Raw genomic sequence first — 15,087 nt, forward strand, 5'->3', positions numbered from 1 at the left:
ATATGAAATAAAATTAGTAGAGTATACCGATAAGGATTCAATTTCGAAAGGGCATTAGAGACGTTTACTACAAAAATTCCTTTCTGGAGCAAATTGATGAGATAAAGTTCACATTTTGAATATTATGCTTGTTTTTAGTCTGCTTCTTTAAACGAGTGAAGCATTTAAAAACTGAGTTGATTAGAAAAATCTATAGAAATACAGGGGTTACGGGAGATAAAAAAGAAAACACCTCCATCAAAAATTAATGTGTTTATTTCACTGCGGTTTGCATAGCTGGAAAGAACTGAAAAATATCTCAACTAAGGATTCAGTTATTATGATATTATTATTTAACTATTCCCTTTAGCTTTGATTTTGTTTTGGTTAATATTACTCAAACTATATGATCGAAAGCATCACTGGTGCAACCTAGACCTATCATCTCTGTAATTTGGCACTCAAATTCTAAAGGGGTTAAAACCATTCCATACCAGTCTTTCCGAGGGAAAATATTGAGTTGTTCTTTTAAGTTATGTCAGTCACTATGCAATAAACACAGGGATTTCAGATACACATACATCATTCTTTTTCATCAATTCTTTCCGTGTATTTTAATTTCTAAAATATATCACCATTTGGGTCAGATATCAAACAGTTAATTGATGGAAATTTTTGAGGTGTCACTATCCCAATATAACGTTACTATATCGCTTAGTATATATATTAGTTTTTCCTGCAAGCTTAGTGATGGTTATAATGAGTATATAGAAAGTTGTGTATTGTAAACGTTTAGTTTTGTTTTTAATTAAAATAAACGTTATTCGCAAAATTATTTGGTAAAATATTAAGAAAAGATTGTTATTTTTAAGAAGTTGGATGGAAAATAATGAGAACTAGAGAAAATAATGAAAATGTATTACAGTAGTAAATATTACATGTTATGCATATTTAATGACTCCGACGTTTTTATACGGATCTTTGCATTCGTAAAAATAATGATAGCATCAGATGAAATATTCTATTCACTATATTGCACAAATAATGTCACTCTTATTCTTTAGCATTTCCGAGGCATGCGATAATACTACAATCCACTACTTAAATTTTATAAACTAAGCTGTTGTATTAATGAGAAAGTAAAATAAAATTACACCAGTACTCAGGAATAGAAATTAAATCGTATTTTGAAAATAATATTTTAAGTCATATATTCTTGGCAAACAAATTTTCAAACTCAGTTGTATGTTCTCCTTAGTATTTCTCACATAGCAGGAATTTTTAATGATATTTTCAATTTTCAGACTAAATTCCCCATACCTCTTATATTTTTCATGCATAATATGCAATTTAATTAACCTACGTTTTATGTTAAACGTAAGTCCAACTTAAAAGAAATTCATTTCCACAAGTTTTATGCCTTAGTGTGAGAATATATAAACAGCATTGTTGATATATTTAAGATATATGTACGTATATTAATTTGTATAAATATAAATAAATTTATTTATTTTTATCTTAAATGTTTTCTTTTCTTTATTTCAGGTACTCCTGGTATAACTACGTGGAAAGTTAATGGAACTATCGTTAATGCTTCTACGCTACTGAGTAAGTGTAATATTCAATCATGATTATAATTAGAATGAAATTCAAAGAACTTAGAAGTAAACAGATTATTGCATGTAAGAAATATATTTTTGTATTGAGGACCTAAAAAACAATAAAATATTTAAATTTTGACTTCGTGGGGTATTTTAACAAATATATTCCCTATGCATGATAATCGACAAGTAAGGATTGAAAGAGCTAAAAAAAAAGTGATAAAAAATTTTATAATTTCATTAAATAAGCATCTTTTTATACTTTTGATTAATACCAGCAGTTCGATTAATATCGGAATTCGTATTTTACAGAAATTCCTTCCTTCAGATATTAGGATATTACGATTAATTATTTATTTTTGTAGCTTTAATTCTACTGGTTTATATTATAAATATAATTTAGTTCCTGTTTGTACCCGTGACCCTGAATCACTGAATGTCAAAGTGAGCCCAAGATAAAAATTTGTTGCTTCTTCCAGCAATGTTACCATACTATAAGGTTCCCTGTTGTATGACGTCATTGACTCCTCTAATCTGAAAGCGAAAAAAATCCTTCTTCTTACTCCCTTTTGCGTTTTTATTTTCCCCACTTCTATAACTAAGTGATACTAGCATTGGGAAGAGCCTAAACTTATTAGTCTAAAGGCCTTGGTCAATGTACGCCCAAAGGAACGTTTAGTTAACATTTTGTATGTTACCTTTATTTATTAAACATCGAGTTCTTCGCACTGAACCCATAAAATTGAACAGAAATATTACAAAGTAATTTAAAAAGAGCATATCTTTAGAATTTCCGATACACAGTCTCCCGCGCTGGAGATTTTTTTTTTTTTTTTCCGTACAGTGTTGCCATTGCTCGCTTTGAAATCGTTGAGTTTGTTAATGAAAAGTTCGTTCAAATTTACAAAATATGAAAGAGATAATAAAACAAATTCCAAACTCCAAATTTGGATTTCGAGATGCCCATATTCGAATGGAGAACTACGTTATTCAGAACTTGATGTCTGTAGGTATCGCTGTTTTGTCACTGTGGGAAAAACATACATTCACGTAGATTCTTCATTATTTAATTTATTTAAATATAATGCAAGGCTATAATATTTGGTGGCAACAATTTAAAAAAATAAAACACCGTTTATAGTGAACGCCATAAAATACCAAAACGAAATTAATAGGCCTTGTTAGCTATCGTCTTTTGGGTTAAAAATCCTATAAACTCTACTTTCTCAAATATTATATTAAAAATTTTTATATGTTATATTGATCCTCACTTTTATTTATTAACTAAGGAACCTAGTGAACATCTATGCGAATAATCGCTTAAGTTTAACAACAGAAACGTAAACTCATTAAGGGTTAATTACACTTTATTGCTAAAAATTAAGATTAGCAAATCACCCTTTCTCAGGGCGTACAACAAAGCCTAAAAAGTGTAAGAAACTCAAAAGTGTAAGAAATAAGAAATAATAACTAACTAAAGAGATTTATCCGAAGCTAACACAAGCTAGTTAGCTCCGTAATATTCAATTAGCTAGCGAATCTATCAAGGACACGTAGTACGGCCGAGCGTAGTAGCTGCTTAGAGAGACGTAGCCAAAAGGCAAACGCTCGCTATCCCGGAAATCTATTTCTCTCTGTCTATTTCTATCGTTAATGTCAGTGGAACTTCGACTTAGGTACTACTCTGCTTCTGATTTGCATTTAACGCGATTCTAAAAACTCTTTCTGGTAAGGAATTGTAAACTGAAGCTAGAAGAAATAGGAAAGATGAATAAACTTACAATAACTATTATAAATTTAGGACATACCTTTCAGTGTATAAAGGTTTGATTTTAAATAACACACAAAGGAATATTACTAACAGTAACTGTGCATTAAATTTATTTCTATGTATTAATAAATCAAATTCAAGAATTTGATTACATAATTTATCATACATCAGTATATGTTATATCAAAAATCAGATAATGTAAACTTAAATATTTCTGGAAAATTTAAATTTTAAATGCTTATTGTGTTTTCTAAAAGCAGTTTTATATTTAAAATTTCGACAGTTAAATTGCTAATTCAACAAAAGCTCGAAGCTGAAGTATTGAAAATACGCTCTTGCTCAAAATTAACAGAATTTCCACATTACATCGAATTTCTGAAAAACGAATGGATAAATTTTAATTAAATTTGGTATGGGGTAATTACGTCTGGTATAAATATTTGGTACATTTATAACAAAAAAAGTTGTACCTGTCAAAAGTCATTTTATGTATGCATGATTACCAGTAAAGCTCATACTTCAGAGATGTGCAAAATCCACGTTGTGATATCGAATTGAAAATGAGTCTAATGTGAGATATGGCTCCCTCTCACAGCCCTATATATTGCGCAGCGTTGCGGCGTACTGGAGAGGAGGCAGTTGGTTCGCAGTCGATCTCACTCCTGCAGCAAGGGAGGTTTTCAACTGCGAAAGGGTTCTCGGAGGGGGGGAAGGAATGGCCTGATGAAATTGCCGTTCCAAGTGCTTCCCACACGTCCTGTACAGGGTTAAGTTCAGGAAATCTCGCTGACCAATGCATATGACGATTGTCCTCACTTTCTAGGTAATCTTCCACCAGTTGAGTCCTATGTAGTCGAGCGCTGTCGTCTATTAATATGAACTGCACCTCCACCACCATAATTATCCTTTTTCCTGATGAGGGAGAGATGGTATCATGTTCCAGGCGCTGTCGAGATACAGGTACGTCAAGAGTTAGTGTTCAGGCTGAATCTTGAGTAATCTTTGAAATGCAACCGCAAAAGTCTGGTTAAAGTTGCATGTTGTTTCCGCCATGCTAAATCCGTTGCGCTGTGTGCTGCAGTAAACTGGAAGCAAACAGTGGCTCTTTTGGCACAGCCTTATCTCATGAAGCCATCGGGCAACGTAGACCGTGAACTCAAGTTCCAGTGGCAGTATATAGTTCACTTGATAGCTGTGAACTTGTAGCAGTGTTATGTCGTCACGCTGAAAGTACCAAATAACAATCTTCATTTCTCGTTTTGCAGCATGCTTGACCATGTTCACGACATGGATCTAGTGTCCTGAAACTGTTTCCACAAACTGCAGACGGCACTGTGCGTTGCATTGCGCTCTGTAGCCACCTGCCTTTCTGATCTCCCTGCCTCCAATCTACCGACAATTCTTCATCTCATTCCGCCATCCATGTGTTTGCTGCTATTCATTGTAGCTGATAACTTATAAAATTTGCCCAACTCTTCCAAGGAACACGGCGAATGTCATAAAGAAGTACGAGTGCATTAATCGCTGAAAATGCTTCAAGCGCTTTATGCGCACTATTATGACAGCTACGTGGACATGCACGCGTAAGCTTACGTATTGGATTCTGAATATCTGCATAATTTGTATCTGAATAATTTGATTCAATACTTTTCCTAAAAATAGATATAATTTGCAAATTCTTTTAATTTTGCACACGAATTTATAACAGTCATTTCTTTCAAGTTGAAAAAGGTAGTTACAGATATTTGGTTAATAATATGTTTAAAGATTAAAAGGCGTTGCAAAGTCATCATGTTTTAATAAAATGCTTTTTTTTCAACTATAAATATTTTTAAAAGACATGTCACAAAAACAAATATAATATATGTATATAAAGGAAAATGTCTGTGTATTTGTTCGCTATTACCTCAGTCACTTCTATTGTCACCAAACTTTCTATAATTCTTTTCTAGGCCCTGCAAAAGGCCAACGTCCACTTTTTTCCAAAAAACGTTGCTAAAATCAAAAACATTAACTAAAAACTCTAAAAACGCTAATTTTTGCCCTCACTTTTCCAAGTGGCAACGGTCTTCACACTGGAGATGAAAAAATGCTTTATTTCGAGAAGTGTTGTCATTGCTCGCTTTCAAATCGTAGAGTTTGCTAATAAAAAACTTCTAAGTTTTACAATGAAATAAAAATAGCATTGCCAAACATTAAATACATTATTTCCGGTTCCGAAAACTCGTGGAAAGCCATTTAGACTGCTCCCATCGTCGTACGACTTCAAATCAGCGGAAATATTAATTAAAAACTCTGAAAGCGCTAATTTTTGCACTAATTTTTCCGAATGGCAACAGTCTCGTGCGTTGGAGATAAAAATGCTTTATTTCAAAATGTGTTGCTACTGCTCGCTTTCAAATTGTAGGGATTATTAATAAAAATTTCAAGTTTTACAAAATTTATAGTTATAAAGAAAAATGTATGTTTGTGTGTTTGTTCGTATTATTGATTTTTGATCAGTTACGATCAATTTTTTGCCACGTTTAGTTGACTAAAATTGAATATAGGTGAAATATTAGATGGAATTGGAACTTTTACGACCATTTGGTTAGAAAGACAAAAATCTTAAAAACTGCGTGCCATTGTTTCTGATATAACGAGAGAGAATTAGTTTATTTTTCTATCAAAATTTTTATGCGGGTTCCATGTTGCATCAAACTGGAAAATTTATGACTATGAATCTTATTTTTTGTGACGTCATTAGAGAAGGATTAAAACGGTATCGTTCTTTCTGTTGTTAGATATATTACTCTCAATCTAATTTAACTGGCATCAGGTACTTCCGCTATTAATGAATATTACAAAACCTCAATACGACATGTATCTTCTTTCTATCCAATGAATTTGTTATTGCATCTGAAATCACGAGTACATCTATATCAAATCTAATAACTCGCTCAAATTTTCTTCAACTTCTAATAAATATCTTCAGCTGGAGTAGAAATTTTCATTTCATCATCTGTTTATAATAAATATCAGAAAATAATTTAACCTACTTATTCCAAATTAATTAATAAATCATTGCTCATTTCAACGTGCCGAATTTGTTATTTAAATCATTAGCTCTTTTTCATAGAAACTGTATTTCAGGAAACTGCGAAGTTTGGTTTCTGAAACATAAAAGTGTTTGAATAATTCTGCTTGTTATTTAATCAGAAACTTTATATATTTATTATTAAACTATTTATATAACTAGCCCGGGACAAATATAACTCACTGTTAATGTTTAATATTTTACCGGAAATTCAAAATATCTCAAACATTTTTAGAGATAAAACATTTTATGATTTGAAGGTGGATAAATTTCTTTTTAGCTGTTCATGAATCTGATGTGGAATACATATTTTGAACGCTAGAAATGATAACGTCAATTTGATGAATAGTTATTTTTCTTCGTAATTCTTTTCAAACATTTACGATATAACGTTTTTGTTTTATTTTTTGAACGGCAGCAACATGATTTCTTTTATTCTCTTGCAGATTTAAGTATTATTTTAAAATATTCATCTATTACTCAATATCATTTGTTCTTCATTTAAAAAAAAAACAGTACACGAAATGTCATTCAACTTATATAACACTTAAATTAATGTAACAAAGAATTAGTTTGATATTATTATAGACATTTGTAAATATTTACTCATACATATTGCGATGTTTTTAATTACATTAATTTAAACATGTTTGTGTATTATCATTCGCAGTTTTTAACCGCTGTGCTATAAATATCACGGGACCATGAAAATCGTTTAGTTTCACAGTGCGACTTTTGTGAAAGCTGTCTCACATGACCTTGACTATTTGCAGGGCGTGTTTTCAGCGCTTTTAAGCTCAGTATTCTATTATTATCGCACATATTTTATAGCAGAATTCTGAAAATGGTTCACTTATATATGATTTTACGGTAGAATGCCGATGTTAGACTCACTATATCAGTTCTCTGTTTCTTATTAATTATTTTAAATATAAGCTTTTAAAATTTCCTTGCCAGTATTTTTTTTTCTATCATTAAGTTCAAAATTTACGAAATCAAATTTAACGTCCTAAACTATTTACTTCAGTTACCCTCTGCATGTTATATGTTGCTGCTGTTGTCTTGTCCATGCAATTTCATGGAAGAATGGTTGCCAGAGCTCCGAGGAGTTTGGATTCCTAATTTCGACTCCAATTTTGAGGCAGAGCCCCCGGGGAGTCGTCCGTGGTTCACCCACCCTCTTCCCTACTACCAAACTACATGAGAAGATTTTTTTCAGCTCCCCGTATATTTAGGATGTCTCTATGTCGCAAAGACACTATACATTTACAAACATCCATGCCTTTTCTGGGATTCGAATCCGAGCACTTCTGTAACGCAGTAAGCTCCACTAACCACTATACTGTCTGGGTAGCTGCATATTTTAAGATAATATTTTTTGAAGAGGTATACATATAATTTTTTTAACTTCTTACCGATTAAAAATTGCTGAAAAATGTCTTAAACTAATTACTTTTAGTTCGGTATTTTCCATGAAATTCAGCATTTTATCTTGTCTTAAACTCCTTTATTCTTTCTAGTAATCATCATCTTGTTCTATATAGTAATAGTTAGTTATCATTGTGAAAATATAAGTTGAATTTCTACTTTTAATAAAAATTTTATAAGTTAGTCCTTTTTAGGAAACTCTAGCTTTAATTTATTTATTGTGATTTATAAAAAGCGAGTTAGATTTTCCGTTTTTACATTTAGTTGCTTCTGGATAATGTAACTCAATATGTGCAGGGAATTTTTTTCAAGTATCCGTATCGGAGCTAATGAACAAACTAAATGGTTTTCTTGTAGTTTCCTGTTGTATTTTCCTATACAAATTTCTCCATGAAAACTTTATCTCCTATGGTAGATAGTAACTTGCATAGTTTTTCATAATCTGCTTATCAGATTCCGTCCTTGATGTATCATTTGACTGTACAAACTGAATTATTTTTTTAATTAGACCTGACAAATACTTACTGATATATTTTTAGTACAATTTTGTGGTCAGTTTCAATATGGCCACATTGATTAGGCAATTACTTTATACTACCCAAAGCTAATTTTATTAGTACAATAGTTAGAATCAATAAAAGCTATTTTAATTGAATCAAACTAGTTCATAAATCATTCGTATTATAATGAAGTTTTGATGACAAGCCTAGAATTCTTTTAAAAGAGCCTCAGTGAGAAACTCTAAGGCGAATAAGAACCCTTTCATATCCTAACTGAAGTCAATTAACATTCGAGGATAAATTCCAGTTTTCTCAGCTTAATTGTTTTTCCGATATTGCATTTATATCTTCCAGCCTCAATAAAACTGGCTTATTTAGCTTTAGAGAAGTAATTCCTGAATACAAAAGATAATGACATTAGTACTTGATTTAGTCCCCTTTATAAGCATATTGGTGACTTTATGACCTCCTCGCACTTGGAAAATTCCTGGCTGTATTAGAAAATGTTTGCAGTGTGAAAAGTGTTAAAATGATAAAATGCTTGCAGTGTGAAGTTTGTAAGTTCGAATCCCCGACACTCTTTAAATTACTCAACTAATCCCCGACACTATTTAAATTACTCAACTAATCCCCGACACTATTTAAATTACTCAAAGATTTCATCTGTTACTAGAAGTTTTACATTACATTACATTACCTTGCATGTAAAACATTCTCCTCCTGGTGAATCTTTTCGGTCCTGGATATTTTGAAACGAGCAGGAAAATAAATGGCCTTCACAATATTGTTTATGGGTATTACAACTCCCCTGTATTACACATAAATAAACTCGAGTGGTCGAAACTAGGATGTTGCGGTTCCATAGTGAATTGTAAGAAATGCATTCGACAATCTGAACTACTAGCGATCATATCATGCTACGAAAACAATCTCTACTACCATTGAAATTGACCTTTACATATGAAGATGATAAACGCTACATCCAGGGTCCAAAAGGCTAAATAATTTTTACCTATATACTTTTTTTTAATCTTTCATTTGTCTTCCAGTTTTCGCTATGAAAAACTTCAGTCGCTAGTATGAAACGTATAAGACATCTGGTGTCCACCGAACGCCAAAAACATTGTGGACGAAAACGTCGCTGAGAAAAGAACGCAAGGCGAAAATGTCGTGGTACAAAACATCGTAGGAAAAAATAAAGCAAAGAAAAACATCGCAGTTCTAAATCATCGTAGTACAAAATACCGTGGTAAAAAATAAAGAGATTCAAAAACCTCGCAAATGAAAAACATCGTCGTCGAAAATATCGTAGTAAAGTACTTACAAATCATCGCATGACGATAACATCGCACACATGCGTCTTTCAGGTTTAGAAAGCTGTAAATGCATATTTGCATAATGATTTGGGAACACAAGAAGGAAAGATGAATGTTTTACTCCTACATTTCATATTTTTGAATGAACTAATAAATTTTTGTTGAAAACGTAAGTGTTTAAAATTGAAAGTGAGTAGAAAATTAATGCAGCTTATAGCCTTTAATGGGACGTTTTTAAATTTGCATAGTTAATTAACAAAGGTCATCAATAAATTAATATTTTTTTATAAAATTGTAGTGATACTTTTTCAAGAAAAATGCAGTCTAAAAATGTTTAGAAAAGGAAGATAAATAACTGCATGAGTTTAAATCTTTAAAAATTGCTTAGTTAATAACCAAATTACTTTCTTTCACATTTCTTCATCTGATATTGATTTAGTGAAAATTATATCTTATTTTTTTCCGTTTATTCTTAAACATTTGCATGTACAGCGTGTAACCAGTTATTTGGATGTCGATTTCTTAGTTATAACGAAAGTTAGTTATATAATATATCAGTATGGGATTTGAATTTATTGAATTATGCCAAAGCGCACTAGAGCTATCTGCTTAAGAGGACGGATGCTTTTGTACAGTACTTTCTCAGAAACTAGTACATATTCACGTTATACATTAAAATAAAATCACGAGAATGTCATGCAGCCAGCTTGTTCGCCTGAACGAAATACCAGTGTTCAGCGACTTTACCGCTTTGGCACTCATTATCGTCATGAGATGATTTGTAGGTACTTTATTTTTTACCGTGAAGTTTTTGAACCGGTGTATTTTCGACTACGATATTTTGTAATACCATGTTTTTAAAACAGCGATATTTTCTCTTTGCTTTATTTTCTCCCAATAATTATTTCGCCTGCCGTTGTTTTTTCCACGACGTTTTCGTCCGCGATCTTTTAGCCGCGATGTTTTCGGCAGTAAAACAAATCATTGAGTTCTTTGACAAAATATTCTTCACGTGCTAACGCACGTCATTAGAACATAGACAGAAATGGTTAACTGTTTGTGGCAATATTAAAAATTTCATTCTTTATATGTTTTGTAAGATGGTACATGTGTGTGTGTCGTGTATTTGTCAATAATTGTACGAAGACCTGCATTGAGCTTTCATCTTATGTATTTATTACAATGCAGCTGACCTTAAAACTCTAGTCACGAAAAAATTATCTTTTAGAAGTAGTCTTGGAATAGAAATGCAAATGAATATATCTTCTTGTAAAATATCGCTCACAACTTCATTCATTACCTCAAAAAAAGGAAAATTCCAAACAATCATATAAATTTATGAAAATGCTTTAAGATAAAGTTTTCACTAACTGGTACATCGCGTGCACAATTTTAGCCGTGATATTTATCTTATACTCAGAGTCTTTCATTCCCCATTTATGTAATAGCAACAGCGTGTGTACCGTACAAACGTAGTTAATTTAGAAAGCAAAAACAGCCATTAATTTTAAAATTATTGAATATGTAATATTAAACATTGCAATAGATCCTGATGGCTGAAAATTGCACTGATCATCACGAGGATCTTGATTACAAAAATTCAGCGACTCAAATATTAATTTTAAATTAATAAATTTTAAAAGGGAATTAAGCTATTTATAAAGCAAAATAATTAAAGTATAATTGCTTGTATAGTTGCAATATCATTTTCATCAAGAGTTACTAATTTCATCATTGACAGAACACTATATTCTTAGGCAATATGATACATTGTAAGGATGAAACGAAACATGAAGAAGGAAAATTTATGCGACTGCGCTTTTACGACTTGCGTGAAGGCTGAAAATTACTTTTCTGAGAACAGGCATATATATTGGTGGATCAAAGTATTTAAGCTTCTCGAATATAGAATAGGCAGACATGGGAACAAAATCATTTAAAAAAAAGGCAGAACTTGCAAGAACGATATTGAAAAAAGGAACAGGAGAAAACGAGGAAAACGCCCTTTCAGCAAAACACTTTTTCATCTCGAATTTCCATTTTCACTCCTTTTTTCTCTTTCTCTAACACTTCTTTCTTCTCTTCAGTCCGCCATCTTTTAATTTCTTTGGATTCGGCGCTGAGAAGAGAATACCTTTTTTCCTCACGATTTTTCTTTATGTTCCTCTATGGATTTGAGATTACATCCAGAACATTGAAAGGTGGAAAAATTTCCGCTTTTGTATTTTTATGATGATGCGGATGCGGTATAGAAATTAGGAATTTTGAGTGGGAGAAACATTCTGAAAACAATCATTTCTCAAAGGAAATTGTAAATCATCAGAGTCTTGTACTTACAGGAAATCAACATTATCAATTGTGAGATAAAAATTAAAATTAATTTTAGAGGAAATTGGTTGTATTCGAATGGCAACATTTATGGTATGCTGCCTTTGTTTTTGAACAGATCATTGCAAAAATTTTGAAGCGCGTGCTTTTCTCGATTTTGAAAAATAAGCTGCAGAATTGTGCTGTGAAATCATTATTGTGCCAGGCTTCAGTGAAACACTCTTAATTTTCTGCGAAGCCTGTTTCTTAATAGCAGCCTATTTTTTAATTACAACGGAATAATTTGCAAACATGTATCTCATTACATTTTCATTGTGGATTCAACTATAAAGCCAACATGAATTTTAAAATACTGATCAAAAATTCTATATTCAAAAACCTTGAAAAAATAAATACTGATTTCTCTATGAAATTAAACTTCTGTGTTTTACCTGCTTAAATGCGCTTGAAATTGAAAAAAAATCCTAAGCAAAATGAAATATTTTTGATAGTCTTACTCAAATTAAACTGAAGGCAAATTCCTGATAAACTTCAACTTAGGACAAAACACTGGAAAATATTTAATTCACTTAGCGTGCTTGTATTCAAATGAGGGAGAAAGAAGTTCTAAGATTTTGGAAGGTCATTTTAGAGCATATTATGCCTGGTTGAAGGCCACGTTGCCATTTTGAATTACTGCCGATTAGAATGCCGTGGCGTTAAGTGCTTCTAGCCATTAGGTTTGTTTTCTGCTGATTTCTACGAGTCAGAGCCTTCCTGCGCTTCAAATTTTCTTGTGAGCCTTTAGGTTAAATTTACTACATTCTATTTTAAATTCATCGTTGTCTTTTTTAATTTAAGCCAGAAGTGTTGGCTTTGTGTTAGTCTGAATGGGGTCATCTGTGCAATTATATTGAGTGAATAAAGGTTTTTTTACACCCTTTTTCTGACTTTCTGTTATGATGAAGACCTTAGGATAATTCTTCATACAGTCATTAGAGTCCGTTAGTTCATGCTCCCAAGGAGCACTTGATAATAAACATTTCAATTATTAAGCTCTGTGTTAGTTAGTTTTTAACTGCCTACACATTTCAAAGAAAATCCGAGAATCCATCTAATTAACAGGTGAAGAGATAAGGGTGGGTTGCTGTTCCTGGAGAAACAATGTTTTTTAATTGTTAATTGCCTCATTTTCCATCTAACAGCTCATTTTGAATATCCAGGATGCATTTAAAGATAAAAGCTTTTTCCATGTTTTAATAGGTAATTTATTTCGTTAAAATACTGGAATGTTAAGAGAGAGGTCTCCTGAAAAATTCCTTGTAGTTTCTGATATTATGGATATGAAAATATACAAGTAAATGATACAAGTAAATTGCTTCGAGTGTTCGCTAAAATCTTTCGTAAAGAAAAAAATATCTTTACCTGTTTCAAGTGCAAATCAATTGCTTTTCGAGTCTTAGCTGAATAACGAAACTCTATTTTTCTATTTATTTCTCAATTGTGAAGGCTAAAATGCTGCCTAATAAACAATAAAGTAAAAATCAGCATTAATATCAAATTCCAGTTAAGTAGTCCGTTAAAAAAAATAGTAGTCCGATCTGCTTCTTCAACAGGAAAGAAATTAGAACGTGAAAAAAAAAGGAGAGTGGAAATTAATTAAACTTGGTATGAGAACTTTAAGAAGACAGAAAATTGTTTCACTCACTATGAGATTTATAAATTTTAATTAAGTTTTCTCTAAGCTTTCCATTAGAGCAGAACAAAGGCTTAGTTAATTCAACAAAAGAAGGCATTTTAAGAGGAAGTGCTCAACTTTTGATTATTTTTTCACTTTCGTTGGAAAAGATATATACATATATATATAGAAGCTCAGTTATTCATCTCAGCAAATCTAGAATTTCTTTATCATTCTTTAGACCTTACATATGATTTGAAGACGTGCTAAATATGTTTACTCAAATGTTATTGGTATTGTGTGTAAGACTCTGAAAGCAAATGTAACCAAAATGATCGCACATTTTCTGTTCTTTCAAGTAAATATTAATATTTAGTTTCTTCTGATATTTTACTGGATTACCTTTAGTTTCCAAAAAGAAGTAGAACTTTTACAACATGCAGTGAATTAGTTCTTTTCCAAATTTTTCTGCACTCTTTTACTTTGCAAATTATAACTTTTGTTACAAAAACATTTAAATTATTACCGAAATTTTTTATACAGCTCTTCAAAAATATATTATTCGTACTTCAAATATCAAGTCTGAGGAGGTGATTTCTTTGTTTAGAAAAAGTGTGAAATGGCCAAATTCGCAAGTTGAAAGCAATATGCTTAGTGACATCGTAAAATTTGTGAACAACAAATTGGTAAGAGCAACAAATTTGGAAGTGACGCAATGACATCTCTGCCTGAGGCCAATAAGCTGAAATAGTTCTCGATGTTTCGGTATTGCACATCTGATAATGTTCCTCTTCTTCCAAGTTTCTTCTATAAATATAAACTGGTGAAATTTACAGGTGCTTTCCAGACCCCAATATATAATATATTGCATACTATTGAATCTATAATATGCCTTTTTGGATTCAGATTTTCATTACGCACATGCAATAAATATACGATATTCTTATACCGACTTATGCTGTTCTACTTTGTACTTAATCAAGAAACACTGACTGTCAGAACAACTTTTAACAGAATTTCAAAAAATTCGAGGCATTTACCAGGTGCAACACGAAAGCAAGGACAAGAACACAGACCTAAAACTCACATCAGTGCAACTGCACTTAATAGCAGAATGTGCCAGACACGTGCACATGCACTCGTAAAGACTAGAGAAATTTATATCATTGTCTAAACTAAAAATGTTTTTTATGGATATGAGAAGCTCGATGAAATCTAATTCATCCATTGAGAATATTTTTATGACCTTGGTAGAAGTAAATTTAATTTGTGCTTTGTAAACCAAAAGTGCAGTACAATATATAATTTATCTGTTTTCTTCCCGAACATAAGTTTCATTATCCACGATGAGAAATTTCAAATTATTCTTTCGGTGGGTAAAGTGCACAAAATCTTAGACGTATATCCGTGATATGAGTTCTAGTGTAAGTT

General features: G+C 31.7%; 1 protein-coding gene across 2 annotated transcripts in view; it reads left to right on the forward strand.

Annotated features, from left to right (window-relative positions):
- Positions 1 to 15,087, forward strand: part of LOC118188864 (uncharacterized) — a 695,340-nt gene that overhangs the window by 562,686 nt on the left and 117,567 nt on the right. For both annotated transcript variants that reach the window (XM_085810627.1, XM_085810628.1), the window contains one exon: positions 1,525 to 1,587. In XM_085810627.1, the coding sequence (XP_085666753.1) occupies positions 1,525 to 1,587 (63 nt within the window). The remainder of the gene's footprint in view (positions 1 to 1,524; positions 1,588 to 15,087) is intronic.

Source organism: Stegodyphus dumicola, chromosome 2 (assembly GCF_044657685.1).
Source record: "Stegodyphus dumicola isolate Sdum_Otavi_A_Nest chromosome 2, ASM4465768v1".
Taxonomy (NCBI): Eukaryota; Metazoa; Arthropoda; class Arachnida; order Araneae; family Eresidae; genus Stegodyphus; species Stegodyphus dumicola.